We start from the raw sequence: 27,384 nt of genomic DNA, 5'->3' as shown, positions 1-27,384 counted from the left end.
AGGAATGCACAATAGGGTCCAAACAACAAGGAAGGAGTGGGGGTTGTGTGTGTTATACTATACCATGTGCTAAGTACTCAAGTGTCAGACCATTCAAATTCATTTACAAGGCCTTCAATTCTTTGAGCAGAGATTCATCTAAGATCACTAAGGGCTCATACAGACAAGCAGGTTCTAGCTATCTGTATAACAGAACATTCTGTCCCAGTGGCTGCACAGATCCTATCTGATCCCCATTGTAAGCAGCAGTCCTGTCCTGCTTTATGGCAGCTGAGATTCTAGCTATCTGTATAACAGAACATTCTGTCCCAGTGGCTGCACAGATCCTATCTGATCGCCATAGAGAGCAGACGTGTTTGGAGAGAGCTCGTGATTTTTGACAAGGCTTGTGATTTTGACTTACCCAGGCCCTTCTGGGTCTGGGGAGGTTGATTTTTCAGCAGTTTTGTGGCTTATAGCCTTACTTTTCTTTATTTTTATTTTTGACTTTATTTATTTTTTTTGAAAATGGGTAAGAAATTGCCCCCAACTGAGGAAGCAGGGGCAATGAATACCCGAGGAAGGCTGGGATCCAGCAGACGAGCAGTGAGCCAGAAAGCTGTGGTTGGTGCAGAAAAGAAAATGGCTGCTACTGTAAAGAAAGTGAACAAGAAAGCAAAAGTTTTGCCAAAGGAGGAGGAAGTGGAAGAGGTGTCTGTGGAGAGTGAGGAGGAGGAAGAAAAGCTGGATGAGGTCCCTGAGTCTGTTTTGTCTGGATTTGCGGCATCTGAGCCCCCTGTGCAAAGTGTTGCGGAACTACAGCTCTCTGCATCTGGAGCAAAGGTTGGTGAATCCCAAGTTACCTGTGTCCCAGTGAGCACCCCCCAAGGAACAAGCGAGTCCACCATAGCTATGGAGGGAGAAAGTCTTGTGGCCAGCGCAGACTGGAGCCCCTGGTCTGGTATGTGCATCAGTCAGGGAGCAGAGGGGAGCGGTGCTTTGCTGGGGGAAATGGAAGGTACAAGCGGCTGTAATAACACACAAGCAGCTGCTGCTATGGACAGTAACCCCCAGCTGAGGGAGGAAGCAGGTACCAGCTGCACTGCTGTAATGGAGGCCGGCCATGTGCTTGGGAAGGAGGACGCCATCTTGGAAGCAGAGACAAGCTGCACAGCAAAGGGGAAGCTCCGCCCACCCAGTGAGACTTACAGAGAGTCCAGCAAAGAAAGAGAGGAAGGAAAGATTCCAGCAAAGAACCCAGCAAAGATCCAGGGAACCCCCCCACAAATGGCACCAACTGATGCTGCTTCAGCAGAGGGAGGAATGGAGGCAAGCATGGAATGGGACTACCTGGCAGAGACTGTGGCTTTACAGGTGCTGGAGGAGAAACCTGCAGGTAATAAACAAACTGACTTTTCCTTAATTGCCTGTGTGGGGGAGGGGGTTTCCACTAACGAGACTGTTATTGCTGCTGCTACAGACTGTGTCTCTAAAGACTTTTCTGGGGCTTCTAGCTCTAAAGACTGTGTTAATCAGGAGGAAATTGTCAGAGCACTAAAAGCTATGGAGCGTTTGCAGCAAAGGAAAAAAGAACTAAATAATGTCATTGCAAAAGAACTTAGTTTGGCTGCTAATGTGACTGGAGAGTTAAGAGGGCAGAGAATAAAAAAGACTGCCATATATAATAAAGAGTTGGAGGAACTGGAGGAAGAAATTAAAAAGACTTTTCTCATAATAAAACCATGGGAAGAGATTTATAAGAACCGGGAGAGGTTTAAGCAGATGGAAAAAGGGAAAAGTTATTTTTCAAATGTTTCATCTAATATCCCTGCAAATGTTGTTGTGCAACCAGTGAGTGTGAGTGTGAGTGCAGGTGTGAGTGTGAATGGGGCAAGTGGTGAGAGAGAGGCTGTGAGTGAGGGGGTACAGGGGGTGAGAGTGTTGGTGTGGGGGGATGGGAGAGGGGGCTGTGGGGGGCAGTGAGGCTGCTCCAGAGGTTGTGCAGAAGAGTCAAGCACCTGTGAATGTGTGGGAAAGGAGGAGGCTGTTTGCTAACTCATCTGGGCTAAATAGATCCCTTGATGGGCCGGTGTTTAAGAGGCGCAATGCTGTGAAGATTAAATGGGAGGGGGAGCGAGACAAATTCCCTGGTTGGAAGTATGTGGCACGTAACCTGGTGAAAGAGTCTATGGGTTTCACTACTAATGATGTCAATGCTTTTCTTGACATTTCTGTCACTGAATATGATCTCAGCTTTAAATTGTCCCAGGGGTTGGAGAGGTTTTGGGCTCTATATGACCAAAAGAAAAACACAAAGGAGTGGGAAAACTTTAAGGCAATCCCAATCTCACGTCCTGAAACCAAAAATGTAACAATCATATTCAAACATGAGTCAGTCCCCCCTGAGGATATCCTTGTTTGGTTAAAGAGACAGTGCACTGTACTAACCCCTCTCATCAAGGTCTATAATGAGGAAGGTTTTTGGGCGGGAGGATGGAAAGCCCAAGTGAAACTAGAGGTTCAACACAATGTCCCCAAGCACCTCCCTAACTCATTTTTCATAGGAAGAGAAAGGGGGGTTTGTTTTTACCCAGGCCAACCTCGCCAATGCTTTAAATGTGGGTCAAACAGGCATTTGGCCATTAACTGTGAAGCCAAGGTGTGTGCTCTGTGTGGTGCTAAAAGCCATACCAGCAAGGAATGCAATGAGGTCAGGTGCAACTTATGTAATGCTCTGGGTCATACACACAGGGACTGCCCCAATGCTTGGCATAACATTGTCAGGGATTGCCCTAATTTGGAGCAGGAAATTCAGGAGGAGGAGGGGAGGGGGCATGAGGAAGACATGGAGCAGGAGGCCAGGGTGGAAGGAGTAATGGAGCCTTCAGTCCCTCAGGAAACTAGGGGGAAGGAAAGGAAGGAGAAAGGGACAGAGAAGGAGGACTGGACGGTGGTAGGAGCAAAGGGGAATAAACAGCAGGGAAAGATGGTTGTTAAGACAGGTGTGAGCACATCAAACCGATTTACCCTCCCAGGTGGGAAGAGTTGGGGGGAGATGGCAGAGGAGGAGGAGAAAATAGAAGAAGAAGTAAGGCAGATAGAAGAAAGGGACAGAGAAGAGAAGAAAAAGGAAAGGCGAAAAACAAAAGAAGGAATATCCCCACAACCCGAGACAGGGCAGACTCCAATCCCAGAAGTTCTACAAGTTACTGGGGAAGAGCAGGGGAAAAAGAGGAAGGAGAGAGACTCTGGCGAGGGAGGTTCCTTTGAGGGGGAATTTCTGGTTTTCGTAGAAGGGAATGAATCGCATGGGATGCAAGTTAAGAGAAGTGGGGAAGGAGGAAAAGAGTCCTCAGCAAAACTACCTAAAACATGAAGAGTTCCCCAATTTCTTTTTGTACCCTTAATGTGAGAAGCATTAGGTCTCCCCAGGCACGATCGGTAGCTTTTGCATTTCTAATTTCCTTGGCCGTAGATATCATCTTTATCCAAGAAACTCACCTAACTAATGTATATGATGTATATAATGCAAAGAGAGACTGGCAGAAAGGGCCCTCTTTTTGGTCCATAGCAGAGGAACAGGCGGGAGGAGTGGGGATTTTGTTTAATGGTGACAGACACATTGAAGTTAAGAGGTTGGTGGAGGTTAAAATGGGCAGGTGCCTATTACTTGATATTAAGATAGAAGGGGAAGATCTAAGACTAATTAATATCTATGGGCCCCAATCAGTGGGGGGGAGGAAGGAACTCCTAAGGGAAATGCGACAGTATTTGCACACCTCAAAGCCAGTCATCCTAGCTGGGGACTTCAACCAAGTGACAGGGCCAGGGGATAGATCTGGTATGTATAGAAGATATGAGGGTGCCTTTCTCAATGAAGTGGTCCAAACAGCAGGGTTGGTGGATGTGGCTACTGAAGGGGGTAGGAAATCCAAGCACACCTATTTCTGTGGCTCCCGCAGTAGCAGAATTGACCAGATATATATTAAGGCTGGTGTCCCTTTTTCAGGGGTTAAAGAGATTGAAGTGGGGTTTTCTGACCACTTAGTTCTTTTTTTTGAATATGGGCTATCGGATAGTCTGAGGGCTGGTAAAGGTCTGTGGAGAATGGGTTCAGAAATACTAAAGGATGAGGAACAAAAACCCTTTTGGTGAGTTCATTATACAAAACATTTTGTCAAAAATAATTTTTATGATTCACCAACACAGTGGTGGGAAGAGGCCAAGAGGTCATTTCGGGCTTTCTTCAAGTCCCTATCTGTTAAAAGGGAGGGAAATAGGCAATGGCAGTACCAGTCCTTGAGAAAGAAGCTGGAGTCCTATATTTCGGATGGGGTGGTGGGGGAACAAGTTACCCAGTTAAAGAACCAAATGAAGCAGTATCAGTACAGCCGCCAGAGGTCTCTGGTTCTTGAGAGGGATTCTGGGACAAAAATCTCCCCAGATCCTTTTAGGAACTGTAAAGAGTCAGTTAAAAGGAAACTGGTGAGGGGTCCTCATTGACTTCCAGGGTAAAGAGCAAAAGACAAGGGAGGGAATACTGGAGGTCGTGAGATCCTACTATGCTGCTTTGTTTGGGGAGAGAACTTTGGAGAGGGAAAGGATGACAGCTTTCTTAGAGACGACCCCAGGGCCTGACACACATAATTTGGATTTTTCCCCCTTGACGGCTAAAATCACGGAGGAGGAGGTAAAGTTGGCAATAGAGAGTCTGCAGAATAAGAAAGCTCCAGGTCCGGATGGCTTAACATCAGAATTCTATAAGACCTTTAAAGATCTGTTGGCCCCGGCACTTGTTGAGGTGTTTAACTGTTGTTTACAGGAAGGAGACCTCACACCATCTATGCAGTTTTCCTCTTTGATTTTGCTGTCAAAAGGTAAGGACGAGAAGCATATTGAGAACTGGAGGCCGATTGCCCTGCTCAATACAGATAGAAAGATTCTCGCAAAGATTATTTTCTTTCGTTTAAGTTTATTTTCAAGCACTTTATTGTCTGACTGTCAGTTCTGCACGGTGAAGGGGCGGAGCATTTTTGGAGCTGTCTTTACTATTAGAGAGGCTCTGGAATTATGCAAAGCTCATAGGTGGGGGAAATATTTTCTTTGTCTGGATCAGTCAAAAGCCTTTGATAGGGTGAATCACCAGTAACCTATGGGCTGTTTTGTCTAAATACGGTATCCCGGGTCAATTTATCAGTTGGATAAAAGTTTTGTACAAAGGGGCGAGAAGCTTCCCACTGATTAACGGTTGGCAGGGTGAAGATTTCCAGGTTGGGGCAGGAGTAAGACAGGGGTGCCCTCTGAGTCCTTTGCTGTATGCATTTGCGTTAGATCCATTTCTTAGGTCGCTGCAGGAAGGTAACTTGGAGGGTATCTGTGCACCCAGTGGTCAGCGCCTGAGGTTCGTAGCCTACGCGGATGATGTGACAGTGGTTATCTCAAAGCCTGAAGAGGTGGAGAGAGTCTCCTGTTGCATCAGAAGCTACTCAGAGGCCTCAGGGTCTCTGGTCAATAGTGAAAAGTCGGAAGCTTTGTGGAGTCTGGAGGAAGAGCCCAGTTTCGAGTTAAGAACCTTCCCTGTTGCCTCCTCTCAAGTTAAAATACTAGGGGTTAAATTTGGGAGGGAAGATAATGCCAGGCTAAATTGGGAAGAGAAGTTGGATACCGGTTTGGCAAAAGTTCAGCGTTGGAAAGGGTGGAAGCTGACCTATAGGGAAAGAGTTAACCTTATCAAGACTTTTCTGATCCCGTTGTTTTTGTATGTGTCCTGTGTGTTCCCTTTGCCAGAATCTTTCTATGCTCGAGTCTATAGCTTATTCTTCCAGATGATCTTGGGGAATAGGCTAAACCCAGTCAAAAGAGGGGTAACGTTCCTGCAGAGGAAAGAGGGAGGTTTGGGGATGGTCTGTCCTGTGACCTTCTTTAGTGTCATGTTCCTAAAGTTTAACTTTGGGGGTCTGACTCAAAGAACAAGCTCCCTGTGGGAAAGTTGTATCAGGTCTTGGGCATCGTCTTTTATCATGGACTGGCTGCAGGGCGGTAGGGCGAAAGAGGTCCGTATAAGACAGAGCTATTTCCCACCACACATTGCCCATGCCCTTAAACTGATAAAGAGGTGGGGCATTGGGGTGGCAGAGATCACATCAACCCCAAGGAAACAAATCTATGCCCGTGTACTATCATCCTTCTTTACTGTCCCACTGGCTATAAGAGATTGTACCAGCAAAACCCTGGAGGAGATACTAAAATATCTAAACAGTATGAGACTCCCCCCAAAGCAATTTGATAACTCCTGGCTGACACTGCAGGGCAAGTTGTATGTACGGGGCAACATGAAATATCTAAGTCATGTAAGAAAAGAGTGTCCCTGGGGGTGTGGGGTGGAGGAAAGTCAAGAGCACTTTTTGGTGGATTGTTTTGTGTCAAATTGTTTATATGAGGGTGTGCTGAAGGTGTTGGGTATTTATAATATATGTGCTAATGACTATGCAGAAAGAGCCTACGGGATCATTCATAGGAAGCACCGCTATAACCATGAAACTGTTTTTATTATAATGTCAGTCATTCGATATCATTTATGGAATATCCGATGTATGAAAACTTTTGGGAAAGAAAATGAATCAACAGACCAAACAATAAAAAAAATCTTAAGGGAAATCATGTTTATTAAGGTGAATGAGATTCAGAAAAAAAGTGTGAATGAAAAAAATTGGATGAACTTTGATTTCTCTTGGTCAAATTCTTTGTAAATAATGTACATATTGTAATATAGTGTCATTTTGATATGCTTTGATTTTGTTATCATTTGTATTGTTTTTAATTTTAAATAAAAATCCCTATCTGATCCCCATTGTAAGCAGCAGTCCTGTCCTGCTTTATGGCAGCTGAGATTCTAGCTATCTGTATAACAGAGCATTCTGTCCCAGTGGCTGCACAGATCCTATCTGATCCCCAGTGAAAGCAGTCGTGCATCAGAGAGCTCTCATAGAACCAGAGGGATGGAGAGTGTCAGCCCAGGCCATGCAAGGCCTGGGCGGGCAAACCCCCAGCGTGAGGCCCAGGCCTTGGGGCCTACACTGGAAGGTGTGAGATCCACCAGGACGGTGCAGACAAGGAGTAAAGCAGCAGGGAGTGAAAGGAAAGGAGCAGCAAGAAGGTCAAGATCGGTTTCCTTGGGAAGGATTTCTTCCACAGACATGGAGGATTTGGGAAAGGCAGCTGCCAGTGCTGTGAAAACGCCTGACAGGGAAGTAAAGTGTGTGATGAGTGAGAGGGAGGGAAGGAAGGAGATTGTTGGTAAAGAAAGACAAATGGAAAGTAAAGCAGAAATTGTATCTGTGACAAACATGGAGGGTTGTGTGCAAAATGTCAGTTCTGATATTTGTGTCTTAAAACATAAAATGGAAAGCAGTCAGCATTTTATTTCTCCTGATCTCTTTGCCTCTATGAAATCTGTGTCAGGGGAAGACTGTGAGTTTGCGGGTGGAGAGGCAGCACAGAGCAAACCCAGCAAACAATCAGGGGCTGAATATGCAGCAGCTGCTTTGCACCATGCGGCCGACATGCAGTCTCCAGTGGCTGATTGTGGGGGAGGAATGGCTGCTTCTAAAACTTCCCCTGAGAGGCATCAAGCACCCCATGCTCTGGTAACAAAAACTGCCTCATGTGCGGGGGTGCGGGTGGTGTCTGGAGCTGGTGTGGAGTCAGGGGAGGCAGTAGGAACAAACTCCAGCAGCCATATTGCTACTCCCTCTGTAGAGATGTATAGGAGTCTCACAGGGAACAGCCATCTTGGTACTCCCACATCAGAGGGAAACAATTGTTCTGATATAAATGAACAACCCCAAGCAGAAAGCCTCTTAAAGGGACAGTATGCTGTTTCAAGTCACAACCAGGATCAAACACCTACCACTGATGAACTGGTTGAATTAATAAAACTGGCAAATTAGCAGGAGCTGCAGCGAAAAAAAAATTAAAGTTGAGTTGCAAAAAGCATTTTATAACTATTCAACTGCTGATGTGGAGAAGCAAGACTTTTATTTAGCAAAAGTCAACAAAATAAATGAAGAGTTCAGAACCTTAGAAAAACAGATTTTGCAGAATTATAAAAAAATTGGTCCCCTTTCTGAAGTCTATACAAACAGGAGAAGGTTTGAGGACTCTCGGCAAGCTCTTAAACAGCCGGCTAAATACAGGTCCATGAGGCAAATTGCATCTGCTTCATCTACTTCTGATAGTGACAAGGAGACTAGAAGGATTGGCCAGCTGAAACCAAAGAAATCAGTTGTTGCTCAGATACATGCACCCAATTTTATCTTCAGCTTGGATGAGGCAAATAATATAGAAGATAAAATGGGAAAGAGAAGCCAATCTGCTCATAAGGAAGAGGAAAGCTTTGTTTTCTCAGAACAGGATTTTCCCTCCCTTCCCTCTACTTCCCAGAATGACTGTGCCCATCAGCCCTCAGCATCCAAGGAGACCTTCACTCAACCATCAGCCAATAATACAGAGACTTCTGCAGTTGTGCAGAGTGCCCCAATGTCCTTGGCACTGGGGCATGGGAAGCTGAGTGAGCAGGAATTGACGGCAGCTGCTGGTGTGGGAGAGTCTGGGAAGGATGGAGTGGATGGAGTGGAGGCTGGAGCAGACTGTGTGAATGCAAGTGATGATATGGAGTGTGGAGGTGGAGACATCTGTGAAAGTGTTGAAAGGCAGTGTGTGGAATCTGTGCTTGGTGATGCTAATTCATTGGCCGATGTGATACAACCTGTTCCTTGTACCACCCCTTTAAGTACTGCTGCTTTAATTTCTATTTCATCTTCTTCTCCTGTACTCACCACCTCTTCTATGGCCTCAACCTTTTCCCCAGCCCTTACAGTTTCTCCAATAACAACTTCCCCTTTAACTACTCCAGCTGTTTCTCAGAATCCTCTGCCTACAGTGCCCTCCGCACAGCCAAGTTCTGTCTCTGCACCTGTTTCTTCCTCTGTAAGAAGACCAAATGGTCAGCAGTCAATTCCTTCAGAAAGTGCAGGCAGGAGAAATGTGGCCCCACCACCTCCACCAAACGCTTGGAATAGGCCACTGAATAGGGTGAGGGTGCCTGGAGTGCAAAACAATATCACTGGGCCGGTTTTCAAGCAAAAAAATGTGATTAGGCTCAGGTGGGAGGGTGATAAGGAACAAATGCCTTCTAGAGATGTGATAGCCAAGGAGATGCTGCTTAAGCAAAGTACTTTAACACCTGCAGGCGTCAAGGCTTATATAAAGTTTTCTGACACAGAATATGACATTGTGTTCAAAACATCACAAGCCCTAAAAATTTTTTGGCAGGATTATGACAGCTTTAAACATGCAGGCCTGTGGGAAAGCTTTAGAGTCATCTCAATCACTAAACCTGAGACAAAGAAGGTCACCATTTTGTTTAAGAATGATTGTGTCCCACCCGAGGATATTCTAATATGGCTTAGACATCATTGTAAGGTGCTTACCCCTTTGAAGAAGGACATTGATAATAATGGATATTGGTCAGGTGGGTGGTGTACTAATGTGGAATTGTACATGAGGTATAATGTGCCGCAGCATCTTCCAAACTCTGTCTTCATTGGTAGTGAGCGAGGGGTGGTTTTTTATCCGGGTCAGCCAAGGGCCTGTTTCAAATGTGGTTCTTACCGACATCGGGCAAGTGCCTGTGCAGTGGTCAAGTGTTCACTATGTGGTGATGTAGGACACACAGGGAAAGATTGCAATGATGTGAAATGTAACTTGTGTGGAAGCTATGGCCACTCACATAGGGCTTGTCCAGAGGCTCTTCATAACATAATGGAGAGCTGCCCTCAGTTAGAGGAAGAGATGGCAAAGGATTTGTTGGAAGAGATAAGGGATGAGATGGATTATTTCCAGTCTGATTCACAACCATCGGTCATTCCCCCATCTCAGCTTCATGATACTGTAAAAGATCAGTCAGCTGTGGCAAGAGATGCAGGAGATTCTGTTCCCCTGACTGTTTCCTCTTTGTCTCAGGGAGCAAAAAATGAGTTGCCAGTTTCTATAAAAGAGTCCCCCATCATTCAGCCTTTGGGAATACAGCCTCTTCCCCAGAGACAGAAACCTCTTGCACAGTCTGGAAAGGGAAATTGTGAACCAGCAGATAAGGTAATTCCACCAGTAAGACTTAAGTAAGTCCCCTTTCTCACAAGATTGGACAGTAATAAAGAACAAAGACCTTTCAGGAAAGCAGTCCCCTCCAAAATACATTCCACCTATGCAAATCAGCCTAGAAAACAAATTTGAACTTTTGGCAGAGAAAAAATCTTGGGCAGATGCTATGGAAGAGCAAGATGAATTGGAAAGGATAGATATGGAAGACAAACAAAGTGTGAAACAGTGTCATGGTCAGGCTGATGTGGGTACAGATAGTGGTGCTGAAGGCGATACTGACAGTAAGGGAAAGGAGGAAGTTGTTTCAGGGTCTGACATGGAATGTAACAAATTGCAAGTCCGCAGGAAAATTGTCTCGGTTGAGTTCAGGGAAGATGATAAGGCTTTATCTGATGATGCAAGTGAGATGATATCGTTAGGAGATGATGATCCAATCCCATCTGGTACACAGATTAAAAGATTTGGTGATCAAGATGATAGTCAGGATGAGAGAAGGAGTAGAAGGAGGAGGAGGCACAAGAAACTTAATAACACTTAACTATGGCTTCTTGCCCCCCCAGGTTTATTTCAACAAATGTTGCAAGCATTAAAGTGGCCAGTACAAGATATCAAGCCTTTGAAGCCTTAAGCCACACCTCAGCTGACATCATCTTCTTGCAAGAGACCAGACTGACCACCACTGCAGATATCAAGAAAGCATCAAAAGATTGGCTTTTGGGTCCAGCTTTTTTTTCAATTGCTGCAGAACCTGGGGCGGTGTTGGTATTTTGTTTAAAGGCTTTTCTGGAATATTTGTGCACCGCCTTATAGAGGTGGAAGTAGGCAGGTGTCTTCTATTAGACGTCTCTGTTGCAGGACGCAGACTGAGACTTATTAATGTTTATGGGCCTCAGTCTGGGCATGGGAGAAAAAACCTTTTGAGGGAAATTCAGCCATATCTCCATACCTCCACTTCAGTCATCATGGCTGGTGACTTCAACCAGGTCCTTAGAGCAGAAGATAGATCAAGGCTTTCTTTTGACAAATATGAAAGTAATTTTCTTAAAAACATACTTGAGCAAGCAGACTTGGTTGATGTCTTTACCCATGGTGGTCGGATGTCAAAGCATACTTACCATTGTGCAGGTCGAAGCAGCAGGATTGACATGGCTTTTGTTCGAAAGGAGGAGATCTTTACACAGACTGAGGAAATCTTGGTTGATTACTCTTACCACCTTGCCTTATCTTTTTGCTGGGTGGTCTCCTCGGTTCCAAACAAAAGGTAGGGGTTATGGAGATTGAGTTCAGATACCTGGAGAGTGAGTCTGTGCAGCACTCCTTTGAGGCACTCCTTCAGTGTGAGTTGACAAAGATTGTGTTTTTCGACTCAATGTCGCAGTGGTGGGAGGAGGCCAAGAAGTCATTCTGCACCTTCTTCCGCAGACTATCTGTTATAAGGGAGGGAAACAAGTATAAAAAGTACCTTACCCTACGAAGAAAGCTTGAATCCTTAATTTTCGGACAGGGTGGTTGGGGAGAAAGTTTCCAGACTAAAGCTTCAGATCAAACGGCATCAGTATAGTCGTTACAGGTCCTTGGTTCTGGAGAGGGATTATGGGGGATTCCATTGCCCGGATCCCTTTCGGAATTGCAGGGAAGCTGTGACGAGGAAGTTGATTGTTGGTTTGAAGGACTCTCAGGGTATAGTTCAGAAATCTAAGGGTGGGATCCTGCGAGTTGTTCAAACCTACTATGCTAGTTTGTTCGGAAGTAAGGTTTTGGATAGGGGAAGGATGAAAGCTTTTCTGGAGGGAACCCCAGGTCCAGACCTGAAAAATTTGGATTTTTCACCCTTGATTGAGGACATCACAGAGGAAGAGGTCAAAAAGGCAATTGAGCAGCTAAAATTAAAGAAAGCCCCAGGTCCAGATGGCCTAACAGCCAAATTCTATAGAACTTTTAAGAACCTTTTGACCCCGATTCTTGTGGAGGTCTTTAAAGACTGCCTGGGAAGAGGCATTTTGCCTCCCTCCATGAGAATCTCCTCTTTGGTGTTATTATCCAAGGGCAAGGATCCTACAGATGTCAAGAACTGGGAGGCCAATTGCCCTCTTGAACACAGATAGGAAGCTTTTGGCAAAGGTTTTTTTTCTAGGCTTGTTTTATTTTCAGGCACGTTATTGTCCCGTGAGCAGTTCTGCACGGTGAAAGGGCGGAGCATCTTTGGGGCAGTCTTATCTGTACGAGAAGTGATTGAAACATGTAAAGCCCAAAATAAGGGGAAGTATGTGGTAGGTCTTGACCAAGCTAAGGCTTTTGATAGGGTGGATCATGATTATCTGTGGGCGACCTTGCGTAAGTATGGCATCCCGGACCAATTTGTTGATTGGCTTTCTGTTTTGTATAAGGAGGGGGAAAGCTTCCCACTTGTCAATGGGTGGTGTGGTGAAACCTTCGGGGTTGAGGCTGGGGTACGCCAGGGTTGCCCTCTTAGTCCACTGCTATATGTCTTTGCGATTGACCCATTTCTTCGTGGAGTTCAGGCTTTGGATTTGGAGGGCTTCCAGGTCCCCTGTTACCTGCCCCTGAAGTCGGTAGCCTATGCGGATGATGTCTTGGTTGTCATCTCCCGTCCTGAAGAAGTTGGGATGTTGGCCGGGGTTATCGAAAGTTACTCAGAGGCCTCAGGCTCTCTGGTCAACGCTGATAAGTCGGAAGCTTTCTGGACCTTGGATGGTGAGCCGGATTTTCCGCTCCCTGATTTCCAGCATGCCTCCAGTGAAATAAAGATTCTAGGGGTCAAATTCGGGAGGGGTGATAATGCCAGGTTAAATTGGGAGTCAAAACTGGATGCTGTCGACTTAAGGATACAGCGATGGAAAAACTGGAAGCTGTCCTATAGAGAAAGAGTGAAGCTCATCAAAGCTTACCTGGTTCCTATCCTCCTGTATGTGTCTTACGTTTACCCTTTGCCAAAAGCTATCTATGTAAGGATCCACAGCTTGTTCTTTCAGCTCCTTTGGGGGAACAAGCTGAATCATGTCAAAAGAGGGATCACTTACCTGCGGACTGAAGAGGGTGGGCTGGGCATGTTATGTCCTGTGGCCTTCTTTGGCACAATTTTCTTGAAATTTAATTTTGGGAATCTGGGCCAAAGAACTGATGTTCCGTGGGAAAACAGTGTCAGGGCCTGGGCATCCCCTTTTATAGGGCAATGGTTACAAGGCGATAGGGTGAAGTTGGTGCGGGTGCGACATGGTCAACTCCCACTGCATTTTGTTGCCGCACTGAAGCTTTTAAGAGTTTGGGACATTAGGATAGGCGAACTTGGCACAGCCTCCAGACGTGATCTTTATAAGAGGGTGTTGAGTGTCTATTTTGCTGTTCCAATGGCCTTGAAGGACTGTGTAGGGGGAACTCTTGTGGAGAGTCTGCGTTACCTAAACAGTAAGAGATTACCCCCAAAGTTTTTTGATCTGGCATGGCTCTCTCTTCAGGGAAGGCTCTTTGTTAGGGGGAATGTGAAATACCTGTCTGCAGTAGATACAAATTGTCCCTGGGGGTGTGGTGTGGAGGAGACCCAGGAGCATTTTCTTTTGCAGTGTCCCAATTCAAGCAATGTCCTTCATCAAGTTTCCCAGGCCATATCTGCCCCATCTTTAAGTTCCCTGAACTATGCTGAACTTGCATATTGTGTTTTGGCAAGAGACCTTTCATATCAAAGGGAGACAGTGTACCTCATTATTACTGCCTACAAATATCACCTTTGGCAGGGTCGTTGCAAATACACTTTTGGGATGGATATGAGTGCAGAGAGGATAGTGTCCTTTATACTCAGAGAGTTATGTTTTATAAGACAGATGGAAAGATCGAAATCCTCATCCAATATTTCTTCATGGAGGGATTTCATATTCAAATGTTTAGTTTAAACCTGACGTTTTGTTCAATGTTTATTATTTTATTATGTACACCTTGGAGGAGAATTACTGACTGCTTTGTTCTGTCCTTGGGGGTCCTTTGTTTTGGGTGGGGGACGGGGTAAGGGTGGAGGGAGTGTGTTACGAGGACATTTCAAGCAGACTCTGGACTTGAATATGAATGTCCTTTATTATAGGGAGGGGAGGATGTCAGTATGGACAGAGTTTGGACAATGGATTCTGACTATCCTCTGGAGGGTGGATTGGGTGGTTTGGTGTCACATACTACATGAACTGCCACAAATGGACTCTCATTAATTAGTGTTTGCCTCATGCTTGTAATTTGAAGGTGTGCCTTATTTTGTAAAAGGGTTTTTATAATCTATGTAAATAAAAAATTCCTATCTGATCCCCATTGTAAGCAGCAGTCCTGTCCTGCTTTATGGCAGCTGAGATTCTAGCTATCTGTATAACAGAACATTCTGTCCCAGTGGCTGCACAGATCCTCCTGATCCCCATTGTAAGCAGCAGTCCTGTCCTGCTTTATGGCAGCTGAGATTCTAGCTATCTGTATAACAGAACATTCTGTCCCAGTGGCTGCACAGATCCTATCTGATCCCCATTGTAAGCAGCAGTCCTGTCCTGCTTTATGGCAGCTGAGATTCTAGCTATCTGTATAACAGAACATTCTGTCCCAGTGGCTGCACAGATCCTATCTGATCCCCATTGTAAGGCAGCAGTCCTGTCCTGCTTTATGGCAGCTGAGATTCTAGCTATCTGTATAAGCAGAACATTCTGTCCCAGTGGCTGCACAGATCCTATCTGATCCCCATTGTAAGCAGCAGTCCTGTCCTGCTTTATGGCAGCTGAGGATTCTAGCTATCTGTATAACAGAAACATTCTGTCCCAGTTGGCTGCACAGATCCTATCTGATCCCCATTGTAAGCAGCAGTCCTGTCCTGCTTTATGGCAGCTGAGATTCTAGCTATCTGTATAACAGAACATTCTGTTCCCAGTGGCTGCACAGATTCCTATCTGATCCTCGTAGGGAGCAGACGTGTTTGGAGAGAGCTCGTGATTTTGAGAGAGAACTTGTGATCTTGACTTACCCAGGCCCTTCTGGGTTTGGGGAGGTTGATTTCTCACCTGTTTTTGCGGCTTTATAGCCTTTACTTTTCATTTTTGTTTGATTTTTTTATTTATTTATTTTTGGAAATGGGGTAAGAAGTTGCCCCCAACTGAGGAAGCAGGGGCAATGAATACTCGAGCAAGGCTGGGATCCAGCAGGTGAGCAGTGAGCCAGAAAGCTGTAGTTGGTGCAGAAAAGAAAATGGCTGCTACTGTAAAGAAAGTGAACAAGAAAGGGAAAGTTTTGCCAAAGGAGGAGGAGGTGGAGGAGGTGTCTGTGGAGAGTGAGGAGGAAGAAAAGCTGGATGAGGTCCCTGAGTCAAGTCTGTCTGGGTTTGCGGCATCTGAGCCCCCTGTGCAACATGTTGCGGAACTACAAGTCTCTGCATCTGGAGCTTCAGCAAAGGTTGGGTGAATCCCAAGCTACCTGTGTCCCAGAGAGCATCCCCCAAGGAACAAGCAGGTCCCCCCATAGCTATGGAGGAGGAAAGTCCTGTGGCCAGCGTAGACTGGAGCCCCTGGTCTGGTATTTGCATCAGTCAGGGAGCAGAGGGGAGCGGTGCTTTGCTGGGGGAAATGGAAGGTACAAGCGGCTGTACTGACACACAAGCAGCTGCTGCTATGGACAGTGACCCCCAGCTGAGGGAGAAAATAGGTACCAGCTGCACTGCTGTAATGGAGGCCGGCCATGTGCTTGGGAAGGAGGACGCCATTTTGGAAGCAGAGACAGGCTTGTGCACAGCAAAGGGGATGCTCCGCCCACCCCAGTGAAAGCTGCAGAGAGTCCAGCAGAGACAGTAAGAAAGGAAAGATTCCAGCAAAGAATCAGGGAACCCCCCCACAAATGGCACCGGACTGCTGCTGCTTCAGCAGAGGGAGGAATGGAGGCAAGCATGGACTGGGACTACCTGGCAGAGACTGTGGCTTTACAGGTGCTGGGAGGAGAAATCTGCAGGTAACAAACAAACTGACTTTTCCTTAATTGCCTGTGTGGGGGAGGGGGTTTCCTCTAATGAGACTGTTGCTGCTACAGACTGTGTCTCTAAAGACTTTTCTGGGGTCTCCCACCTCTAAAGACTCTGTAAATCAGGAGGCAATTGCTAAAGCTCTAAAGACTATGGAGTTTTTGCAGCAGAGGAAAAAAGAACTAAATAATGTGATTGCAAAAGAACTTAGTTTGGCTGCCAAAGCGACTGGAGAGTTAAGAGGGCAGAGAATAAAAAAGACTGCTATGTACAATAAAGAGTTGGAGGAACTGGAGGAAGAAATTAAAAAGACTTTCCTTATAATTAAACCATGGGAAGAGATTTATAAGAACCGGGAAAGGTTTGAGCAGATGGAAAAAGGGAAACGTTTTTTCTTCTAAAGTTTCCTCTAATATCTCTGCTAATGTTGTTGTGCAGAAGTGTAGAAAGAACCTCACGGCACACAGGTCTGCATGAAGTTTTCAGTGATTTCTTGAAGCGGAGTGCACTCCGCTTCAATAAATCACTGAAAACTTCATGCAGACCTGTGTGCCGTGAGGTTCTTTCTACACTACTGCTTTGGGGGGTTGCCGAGCCTCCACCCACGTGCACCAGGCATATCTTTGCTGACCTAGAAGGTGGGTGTGCTAATCCACACTACATTGCTTGGAATGTTGTTGTGCAGCCAGAGTGTGTGAGTGTGAGTGCAGGTGGTGAGTGGGGCAAGTGGTGAGAGAGAGGCTGTGAGTGAAGGGGTACAGGGGGTGAGAGTGCTGGTGTGGGGGGATGGGAGAGGGGACTGTGGGGGGCAGTAAGGCTGCTCCAGAGGTTGGGCAAGAGAGAAGCCAAGCACCTGTGAATGTGTGGGAAAGGAGGAGGCTGTTCGCTAACTCATCTGGGCTAAATAGATCCTTTGATGGGCCGGTGTTTAAGAGGCGCAATGTGGTGAGAATTAAATGGGAGGGGGAGCGAGACAAATTCCGCAGGTTGGAGATATGTGGCACGTAACTTGGTGAAAGAGTCTATGGGTTTCACTACCAATGATGTCAATGCTTTTCTTGATATTTCTGTTACTGAATATGATCTCAGCTTTAAATTGTCCCAGGGGATGGAGAGGTTTTGGGCTCTTTATGACCAAAAGAAAAACACAAAAGAGTGGGAAAATTTTAAGGCAATCCCAATCTCACGTCCTGAAACCAAAAATGTAACCATCATTTTCAAACACTAATCAGTCCCCCCTGAGGATATCCTTGTTTGGTTAAAGAGACAATGCACAGTACTAACCCCTCTCATCAAGATCTATAATGAGGAAGGTTTTTGGGCAGGAGGATGGAAAGCCCAAGTGAAACTAGAGGTTCATTACAATGTCCCCAAGCGCCTCCCTAACTCATTTTTCATAGGAAGAGAACGGGGGGTTTGTTTTTACCCAGGCCAACCTCGCCAATGCTTTAAGTGTGGGTCAAACAGACACTTGGCCATTAACTGTGAAACCAAGGTGTGTGCTCTGTGTGGTGCTAAAAGCCATACCAGCAAGGAATGTAATGAGGTCAGGTGCAACCTATGTAATGCTCTGGGTCATACACACAGGACTGCCCCAATGCTTGGCATAACATTGTCAGAGATTGCCCTAATCTGGAGCGGGAATTTCAGGAGGAGCGGGAGGAGGGAGGGGGCATGAGGAAGAAATGGAGTTGGAGACCAGGGTGGAAGGAGTAGTGGAGCCTGCAGTCCCTCAGGAAACTAGGGGAAAGGAAAGGAAGGAGAAAGGGACAGAGAAGGAGGACTGGACTGTGGTAGGAGCAAAGGGGAATAAACAACAGGGAAAGATGGTTGTTAAGGCAGGTGTGAGCACATCAAACAGATTTACCCTCCCAGGTGGGAAGAGTTGGGGGGAGATGGCAGAGGAGGAGGAGGAGGAGGAAGAAAGGCAGATAGAGAAGGAAGAAAGGGACAGAGAGGAGAAGAAAAAGAAAAAGAAAGGCGAAAAACAAAAAGAAGGAAGAATATCCCCAGAACCCGATGCAGGCCAGACTCCAAGAATCCCAGAAGTTCTAGAAGTTACTGTGGGAAGAGCAGGGGAAAAAGAGGAAGGAGAGAGACTCTGGGGAAGGAGGTTCCTTTGAGGAGGAGTTTCTGGTTTTTGTAGAAGGGGATGAATCTCAGGGGATGCAAGTTAAGAGATGTGGGGAAGGAGGGGAAGAGTCTTCAGCAAAACTCCCTAAAACATGATGGGTTCCCCAATTTCTTTTTGTACCCTTAATGTGAGAAGCATTAGGTCTCCCAAGGCACGATTGGTAGCATTTGAGTTTTTATTTTCCTTGGTGGTAGATATAATTTTTGTTCAGGAGACTCACCTAACTAATAGATACCAATATCTACAATGCAAAGAGGACTGGCAGAAAGGGCCCTCATTTTGGTCCATAGCAGAGGAACAGGCGGGAGGAGTGGGGATTCTGTTTAATGGTGACAGGCAAATTGAAGTTAAGAGGTTGGTGGAGGTTAAAATGGGCAGGTGTTTGTTACTTGATATTAAGATAGAAGGGGAAGATCTAAGATTAATTAATATGTATGGGCCCCAATCAGTGGTGGAGAGGAAGGAACTCATAAGAGAAATGAGACAATATTTGCACACCTCAATGCCAGTCATCCTAGCCGGGGACTTCAACCAAGTGACAGGGCCAGGGGATAGATCTGGTATGTATAGGAAATATGAGGGAGCATTTCTCAATGAGGTGGTCCAAACAGCAGGGTTGGTAGATGTGGCTACTGAAGGGGGTAGGAAGGCCAAGCACACGTATTTTGTGGCTCCCGCAGTAGTAGAATTGACCAGATTTATATTAAGGCTGGTGCCCCTTTTTCAGGGGTTAAGGAGATTGAAGTGGGGGTTTTCTGATCACTTGGTTCTTTTCTTTGAATATGGGGTATCAGATAGTCTGGGGGTTGGTAAAGGTCTGTGGAGGTTAGGTTTAGAAATACTAAAGGATGAGGAAACAAAAACCTTTTTGTGAGTTTGTTGTACAAAATATTTCTGTCGGAAATGATTTTTTATGATTCACCAACACAGTGGTGGGAAGAGGCCAAGTGAGGTCATTTCGGGCTTTCTTCAAGTCCCTATCTGTTAAAAGGGAGGGAAATAGACAATGGCAGTACCAGTCCTGAGAAAGGAAGCTGGAGTCCTATATTTCGGATGGGGTGGTGGGGGAAAAAGTGACCCAGTTAAAGAACCAATGAAGCAGTATCAGTACAGCCGCCAGAGGTCTCTGGTTCTTGAGAGGGATTCTGGGTATGAAAATTTCCCCAGATCCTTTTAGGAACTGTAAAGAGTCAGTTAAAAGGAAACTGGGTGAGGGGTCTCATTGACTTCCAGGGTAAAGAGCAAAAGACAAGGGAGGGAATAGTGGAGGTCGTGAGATCCTACTATGCTGCTTTGTTTGGGGAGAGAACTTTGGAGAGGGGAAAGGATGACAGCTTTCTTAGAGACGACCCCAGGCCTGACACAAATAATTTGGATTTTTTCCCCCCTTGACAGCTAAATCACGGAGGAGGAGGTAAAGTTGGCAAAGAGAGTCTGCAGAATAAGAAAGCTCCAGGTCTGGATGGCTTAACATCAGAATTCTATAAGACCTTTAAAGATCTGTTGGCTCCGGCACTTGTTTGAGGTGTTTAACTGTTGTTTTACAGGAAGGAGGACCTCCCACCATCTATGCAGTTTTCCTCTTTGATTTGCTGTCAAAAGGTAAAGGACGAGAAGCATATTGAGAACTGCGAGGCCGATTGCCCTGCTCAAATACAGATAGAAAGATTCTCGCAAAGGTTATTTTCTTTCGTTTTAAGTTTATTTTCAAGCACTTTATTGTCTGGACTGTCAGTTCTGCACGGTGAAGGGGCGGAGCATTTCTGGAGCTGTTTTACTATTAGAGAGGCTCTGGAATTATGCAAAGCTCATAGGTGGGGGGAAATACTTTCTGTGTTCAGATCAGTCAAAAGCCTTTGATAGGGTGAATCACCAGTACCTATGGGCTGTTTTGTCTAAATACGGTATCCCGGGTTCAGTTCATTAGTTGGATAAAAGTTTTGTACAAAGGGGCGAGAGGCTTCCCACTGATTAACGGGTTGGAGGGTGAAGGACTTCCAGGTTGGGGCAGGAGTAAGACAGGGGTGCCCTCTGAGTCCTTTGCTGTATGCATTCGCGTTAGATCCATTTCTTAGGTCGCTGCAGGAAGGTAACTTGGAGGGTATCTGTGCACCCAGTGGTCAGCGCCTGAGGTTGCGTGGCCTACGCGGATGAGTGTGACGGTGGTTATCTCAAAGCCTGAAGAGGTGGAGAGAGTCTCCTGTTGCATCAGGAAGCTACTTAGAGGCCTCAGGGTCTCTGCGTCAATAGTGAAAAGTCGGAAGCTTTGTGGAGTTTGGAGGATGAGCCCAGTTTTGGAGTTAAGAACCTTCCCTGTTGCCTCCTCTCAAGTAAAAAATACTAGGGGTTAAATTTGGAGGGAAGATAATGCCAGGCTAAATTGGGAAGAGAAGTTGGATACCGGGTTTTGGCAAAAGTTCAGCGTTGGAAAGGGTGGAAGCTGACCTATAGGGAAAGAGTTAACCTTATCAAGACTTTTCTGATCCCGTTGTTTTTGTATGTGTCCTGTGTGTTCCCTTTGCCAGAATCTTTCTATGCTCGAGTCTATAGCTTATTCTTCCAGATGATCTGGGGGAATAGGCTAAACCCAGTCAAAAGAGGGGTAACGTTCCTGCAGAGGAAAGAGGGAGGTTTGGGGATGGTCTGTCCTGTGACCTTCTTTGGTGTCATGTTCCTAAAGTTTAACTTTGGGGGTCTGACTCAAGGAACAAGCTTTCTGTGGGAAAGTTGTATCAGGTCTTGGGCATCGTCTTTTATCGTGGACTGGCTGCAGGGCGGCTAGGGCGAAAGAGGTCCGTGTAAGACAGAGCTATTTCCCACCACACATTGCCATGCCCTTAAGCTAATAAAGAGGTGGGACATTGGGGCAGAAGAAATAACATCAACCCAAGGAAGCAAATCTATGCCAGGGGTACTAACCTCCTTCTTTACTGTCCCACTGGGCTATAAGAGACTGTACCAGCAAAACCCTGGGAGGAGATACTAAAGTATTTAAACAGCGTGAGACTCCCCCCAAAACTGGGTGATAAACTCCTGGCTGACACTGCAGGGCAAGCTGTACGTGCGGGGCAACATGAAATATCTGAGTCATGTAAGAAAAGAGTGTCCCTGGGGTGTGGGGTGGAGGAGAGTCCAAGAGCACTTTTGGTGGATTGTTCGGTGTCAAACAGTTTATATGAGGGTGTACTGAAGGTGTTGGGTATTTATAATATATGTGTTAATGACTATGCAGAAAGAGCCTATGGGATCATTTCATAGGAAGCACCCGCTATAAACCAAGAGACTGTATTTATTATACTGTCAGTCATTCGATACCATCTGTGGTCTATCCGATGTATGAAAACCTTTGGGAAAGGACAATCAATCAATAGACCAAACAATAAGTAAAATATTAAGGGAAAATGTGTTTATTAAAGTCAATGAGATTCAGAAAAAAAAGCTTAAATGAAAAAAATTGGTTGAACTTTGATTTCTCTGGTCAAATTCTTTGTAAATAATGTACATATTGTAATATAATGTAATTTTGATATACTTTGATTTTGTTATGCTTTGTATTGTTTTTATTTTAAATAAAACATCCCTATCTGATCCCCATTGTAAGCAACAGTCCTGCTTTATGGCAGCTGAGATTCTAGCTATCTGTATAATGGAGCATTCTGTCGCAGTGGCTGCACAGATCCTATCTGATCCCCATTGTAAGCAGCAGTCCTGTAATGCTTATGGCAGCTGAGACTTCTACGCCTATCTGTATAAACAGACATTCTGTCCCAGTGGGCTGCACAGATCCTATCTGATCCCCATTGTAACAGCATCCTGTCCTGCTTTATTGGCAGCTGAGATTCTAGCTATCTGTATAAACAGAACATTCTGTCCCAGTGGCTGCACAGATCCTATCTGATCCCCATTGTAAGCAGCAGTCTGTCCTGCCAAATTTGTGTTTCTATCCTATGGGTGACCTCCTACAATCAATTTGGAGTAGTTTGGTGGACTTTTGGAAAAAAGATTTTTTTAATTTTTTTGTGAAAGATTTGAATCATATTCAATTTAAATTTGATTAAAATTTGCAAGTCTATCCTATGCACTCGAACTTACAAATTCAAATTCACCAGGCGACTAAATTTACCTGAATCTGCCGTGTGCCCCTACCCTAAGGATTCATTATATCTTAGTTGGGATGAAGTACAAGCTACTGTTTTATTATTACACAGAAAAAGGAAATCATTCGTTAAAAATTTGGATTATTGGAGTCTATGGGAGACAGGTTTTCTGTAATTCAGAGCTCCATTTGCTGAGACTCCTCACATGCTTGTCTGAAGCTGTAACTTGAGATCACCTTGCTCTAAACCCATCCCCCACTCCTCTCACAGGCAATCCCAACAATCAGAAAGCTAGCTGCTACTTTTTGTTTCCTTCTTAACATATGCTAATTACCAGTTTACACTTCCCAGCAGGACACTGAGACATGGTGGAGAGGGGGTGGGCAGGTAACATCAACAGCCCCAATTCCTGCTGTTCTGCTTTGTGTCAATGGTAGGCACTAAGGGCAGCAGCACATAAGTTTGGATTTGTGGGATGCCCAATACATATAAGTGCACCCCAAGCACGTGGTATATACAGGCCCCAAAATGAAGACCCCCCATATGGTTGGTCTTTTCAAGTACTGCAAAATCAACACATTTACATCACTGGGGGGGGCAAAAGTAGAAAAAAGTGAGTTCAACCCAAAAAAACATATTTTTGGAAAGTACACATTCCTGCAAATCCAAATTGGGTATGCATGTCTTTGTACTCCAAAGCACCAAGTCACAAGCCTTTCCTAAATTTGGTGATTTTGGTGACATTTAAGTACTACTTGAAAGAGTTAAAAGTGGAATGTCATATATTGGGTTTAGTTCCCCTTTAAAAGTGGAATGTCATATATTGGGTTTAGTTCCCCTTTAAAAAGTGTGATCTCATATATTGGGCTTTGTTGCCCTTTAAAAAGTGGGATGTCGTATATTGGGCTTAGTTCCCCTTTAAAAAGTGTGATCTTGTATATTGGGCTTAGTTGCCCTTTAAAATGTGGGATGTCAGATATTGGATTTAGATGCCCTTTAAAAAGTGGGATTTCATTTATTGGGTTTAGTTGCCCTTTAAAAAAGTGGATGTCATATATTTGGATTAGTTCCCCTTTTTTAAAAAGTGGATTGTCCTATATTGGGGCTTAGTTGCCCTTTAAAATGTGGGGTGTCAGATATTGGGTTTAGTTGCCCTTTAAAAAGTGGGATGTCATATATTGGTTTAGTTCCCCTTTAAAAATTGTGATCTTGTATATGGGCTTAGTTGCCCTTTAAAAAGTGGGATGATATATATTGGGTTTAGTTGCCCTTTAAAAAGTGGGATTTCATATATTGGGTTTAGTTGCCGATTAAAAAGTGGGATGTCATATATTTGGATTAGTTCCCCTTTAAAAGTGGATTGTCCTATATTGGGCTTAGTTGCTCTTTAAAATGTGGGGTGTCAGATATTGGGTTTAGTTGCCCTTTAAAAAGTGGGATGTCATATATTGGGTTTAGTTCCCCTTTAAAAAGAGTGATCTTGTATATTGGGCTTAGTTGCCCTTTAAAAAGTGGGATGTCATATATTTGGATTAGTTCCCCTTTAAAAAGTGGATTGTCCTATATTGGGTTTAGTTCCCCTTTTAAAAGTGGGATGTCCTATATTGGGTTTAGTTCCCATTTAAAAAGTGTGATCTCATATATTGGGTTTAGTTCCCCTATAAAAAGTGTGATCTCGTATATTGGGTTTAGTTCCCCTTTAAAAGTGGCTTGTCAATACTGGGCTTAGTTGCCCTTTACAAACATTAATTAAAAAAGTAGATGTTACAGGTTTTGAACTCAAGACCTGCAGTTTTCAAGTCCTATTCATTAGGCTACAATAGAGCTCAGTGCTAGACATGAGAAGTTTGCACACCAGAAGGATCTCTCTCTGCAATACGTTCTGTCCTATGACGTAAGTGTTCCATGCGCCACCTGGTGTCTGTTTAAAGAATTGCAGTTCAAGGAAACGAAGTGGAAATCTTTCTGCTTCATCAAGGCAGCGCGAGGATCTTCATTTCAGCGCGAATAGGGCGCCCTATCCAGCTTAGTTACAGCGTGCCAAACGTACAAACCAGGCTGGCTGCATCTGTATATTCTAATTTCATGGTGCTCCCATTGAATTTGGTTGCGGGATAGAGGGGTTCAATTTCTTTCCAAATTTTGGGGGGCTTTTTGATTGATTATGGCCACTGAATTGTCCTTTTCTAGCTGCCTTATCACCCACAAACAAATGTCTCATAAAGTCTGGTTGTCTTCTAGGAATATTCCTTTGAAAATTATTTTCTGCTAAATTAGGACCAACATTTATTGGTCCTTTTTCTGTTTCTTACATTATTAATCCTGCTTCTGTTCATCTCAAACTGCAGCCCAAACGTAAATTTAATAATAATTTTATGTTTCGTTGTTGAAGTCTGCCAGATCTGTGCATCAGCACTCTCCTCCTCCAGTTATGAATAATTAGTACAGAAACGAATTGACTCTCGCCTATCCCGAGGCAAATTACGGTATCCAGTACACTGGAGGGGTTATGGTCCTGAGGAGAGATCTTGGGTTTCTTGCTTCTGATATTCATGCCTATTTCATGCCAAGTTTCCCAATAAGTCTAGGAGTCTGGTGGCCCCCTCTAGAGGGGCAGTAATGTAAGAGTATCTGGTGGTCTAGTGGTCCCTGGTGGTCCAGTGTGAAGGCATTTGGGAAGCCTGCAGGACCCAAGTGCACACAATCGTTGCAATCAGGTCTTTCTTGTGCGCATGCACCAGTGGACGTCATTGCATGTGGAGCAAAATGTTAATATTTAAAGGGGCCATGGGCAAGAACACACTTCCCAACGTAGGTTCTGTTTGCTTAGATCCTGGTTGTGAATTGGATCTGATTTTCATGTGTGATTTCTTGCCTGCTTCTGACTCTGATATTTGCTGCCTGTCCTGACCTTTTGCCTGCCCCTGACTATGACTTGGATACCGATTCTGTTATTATGCTGCTCTCAAGGTATTGATCTCAGTCTGTCCCCTGACTATGCACTGATTGATCCCGTCCATCTGTTCTTACACCCTGGTTCCCTTGCCTGCTCAGAACTCCTCCCTTTGCGTCCTCTCACGAGAAAACGTGGGGCATCTGAGTAGCGGAGGGCTCCTCCCAAAGCAAAAGGCGGTTGTTAGAGGCAGATGGATGAACTGAGACTAAAAGGCAAAATTTGCTATTAGATTAATCACCAATAGCCAATCAGCTGGTAGCATTAACTGGTCTTGATTTAACAGCAAACATCTTATTGGTTGTCATGGTTACTGCTCCTGTGGAAATGTATTGCATTTTATTACATATGAATGCTAAAACTTACATCAAAAAAGCTGTGGCTTCTAAAATCAGTCAATCTTTTATCAGTATTTCTGACAACAATCCATTTGACCTCATTACTGAGCATATCTTTTTGCAATTGATGTTTCTTTTTATTAGGTCCCCAGATCTCAATGCTCTGACAGTTGTGTCCCCGGCTTCAGAAAGGCCCCAAGGTCTGGAATGTTTACCTGCTGCTATGACTGTATCTGGTGTCCTGAGGGAGAGATCTCCAACACAACTTGTAAATAATAAAAATGGAAAGTACAAACAATGATTTCCCAAAGAAATAACAGCACAGAAACACCATGTAACCAAGAGTAGTAACCACAATGAGTGTGTGGACCTTTGTCCCTTAGTTTTAGCTATAAACCAAAAACATATAAGGAATAAAAGAACATCCTGCTAAACTATATTCAGACTAATTTTGTGTGCTGCCCTTTTCAGACATCTGTATGATCATATCCATTCCTCTTTAATCTCCATCATACAGTACCTGTAACCCTTTCTTGACAAACTCCTGTAGAATTGGATCACACTCACTTTAACTCTGGCATGATTCCTGTGATAATTCAGCACACTTGTACCTCTTTGCTTATGAAATATACGGGGAATTGGAATTCACAGTATTGGCCTCCACCTAATGGGCACTAAGGAGTACATTTCAGGGGATTTCCACATGGAAATAATTATCACAAAAAGTTTTGCAGGAAAAAAAAATAAACTTTATATAAAGATGAAGCAAGCAACAATTATGAATGCAATTAGAATCCCTGCACTGGGGACCTGTGGTTCTGTTTAACTCATTAGCACAGTCTTTAAAGAGCCACCAGTCCCACACTCCATTTCAAATGCTCTTGATCCACCCCAGGTACTACTACCTGCCCCAAAGTTAATTTCCTTTGGAGAAGGCAGTTGTACCCATGTAGCTGGCTCACAGTAAGGACCTGTCCTCACACAGAGGAACAGACACTGGTGCCTTCCAATAACTTTCCTCTGGTGGATCACACACTAGGGACATAACTTACAAAGCTGGGCAGGGAGCAAGAAGGATTCTTCCTATATAGCTGGACCTCTAGGCTTCTTCTCCAAGCCAAGCCCAAATCATCTTTACACAGACACCCTTGTCTATGTTTCTGGGCAGCTCACTCTCTCTGGAAGATTCTGCAAGGGCCAGTTTTACCTCTCCTGGCTCACCCTGTAGATTGGGCACCAAAGCAAGACACTCCTTGGACCATTCTCTTTACCAGATATCCTCAGAGGCCCCCAGAATGCATAAGGCCCTTTTCCTGCCCGCACACTCCGCTGGGTATCACCTTTCTAGAAAATGTATTGAAATATTTCCCAAGGCCCTTTTCCTGTCCTCAGGAATTAATTCCTTACCCAAATCCCTCTATAATCATGGATGGGAGTTCGAGAAATGCTAAGAACTACTGTTGGTATAACCTAACAAAGAAATTCTATTGGCTGATTTCTGTCAAATTCTAGTTTGGAGTCAGTTGAAAGCCCAGTCTTATACACAGTCACATCTAGAAAATTGTTGCTTCCAACATTCTCATGCATAGTTAACCTTCTGGTGGAGGACACATTATATCATCAACACATGTTTTGAGATGCTCCTAAGTACCAACCACAGGACGAATATCTCGTCAATGTTGCACCTGAAGAAGGCACTAGATATTAATGAAGGAGCTGTGATAGAGAAGGTT

General features: G+C 44.7%; 1 protein-coding gene across 2 annotated transcripts; it reads left to right on the top strand.

The window, feature by feature from the left end:
* Positions 1-218: 218 nt before the first annotated feature.
* Positions 219-26,023, top strand: LOC121401524. Of its 2 annotated transcripts, none has more exons than XM_041586614.1 (2): positions 219-1,375; positions 25,796-26,023. In XM_041586614.1, the coding sequence occupies exons 1-2, from the start codon at positions 508-510 to the stop codon at positions 25,816-25,818; spliced, it is 891 nt and encodes a 296-aa protein (XP_041442548.1). In that variant the 5' UTR covers positions 219-507; the 3' UTR covers positions 25,819-26,023. The 2 variants fall into 2 exon arrangements, with proteins under 2 accessions (XP_041442548.1, XP_041442542.1); XM_041586608.1 differs by lacking the exon at positions 25,796-26,023 and adding an exon at positions 10,701-11,138.
* The last annotated feature ends 1,361 nt before the right edge of the window (positions 26,024-27,384 follow it).

Source organism: Xenopus laevis, chromosome 1L (genome assembly GCF_017654675.1).
Source record: "Xenopus laevis strain J_2021 chromosome 1L, Xenopus_laevis_v10.1, whole genome shotgun sequence".
Lineage (NCBI taxonomy): Eukaryota > Metazoa > Chordata > Amphibia > Anura > Pipidae > Xenopus > Xenopus laevis.
This window is presented reverse-complemented; position numbering and strand designations above follow the sequence as displayed.

What these genes read in the sequence shown, in the direction of transcription:
- LOC121401524 (XM_041586608.1), top strand. Translation starts at nt 508, where the DNA reads ATGGGTAAGAAATTGCCCCCAACTGAGGAAGCAGGGGCAATGAATACC. An exon ending in GCTGGAGGAGAAACCTGCAG is followed by an intron (nt 1,376 to 10,700) that starts GTAATAAACAAA and finishes TTGCCCCCCCAG; the next exon opens with GTTTATTTCAACAAATGTTG.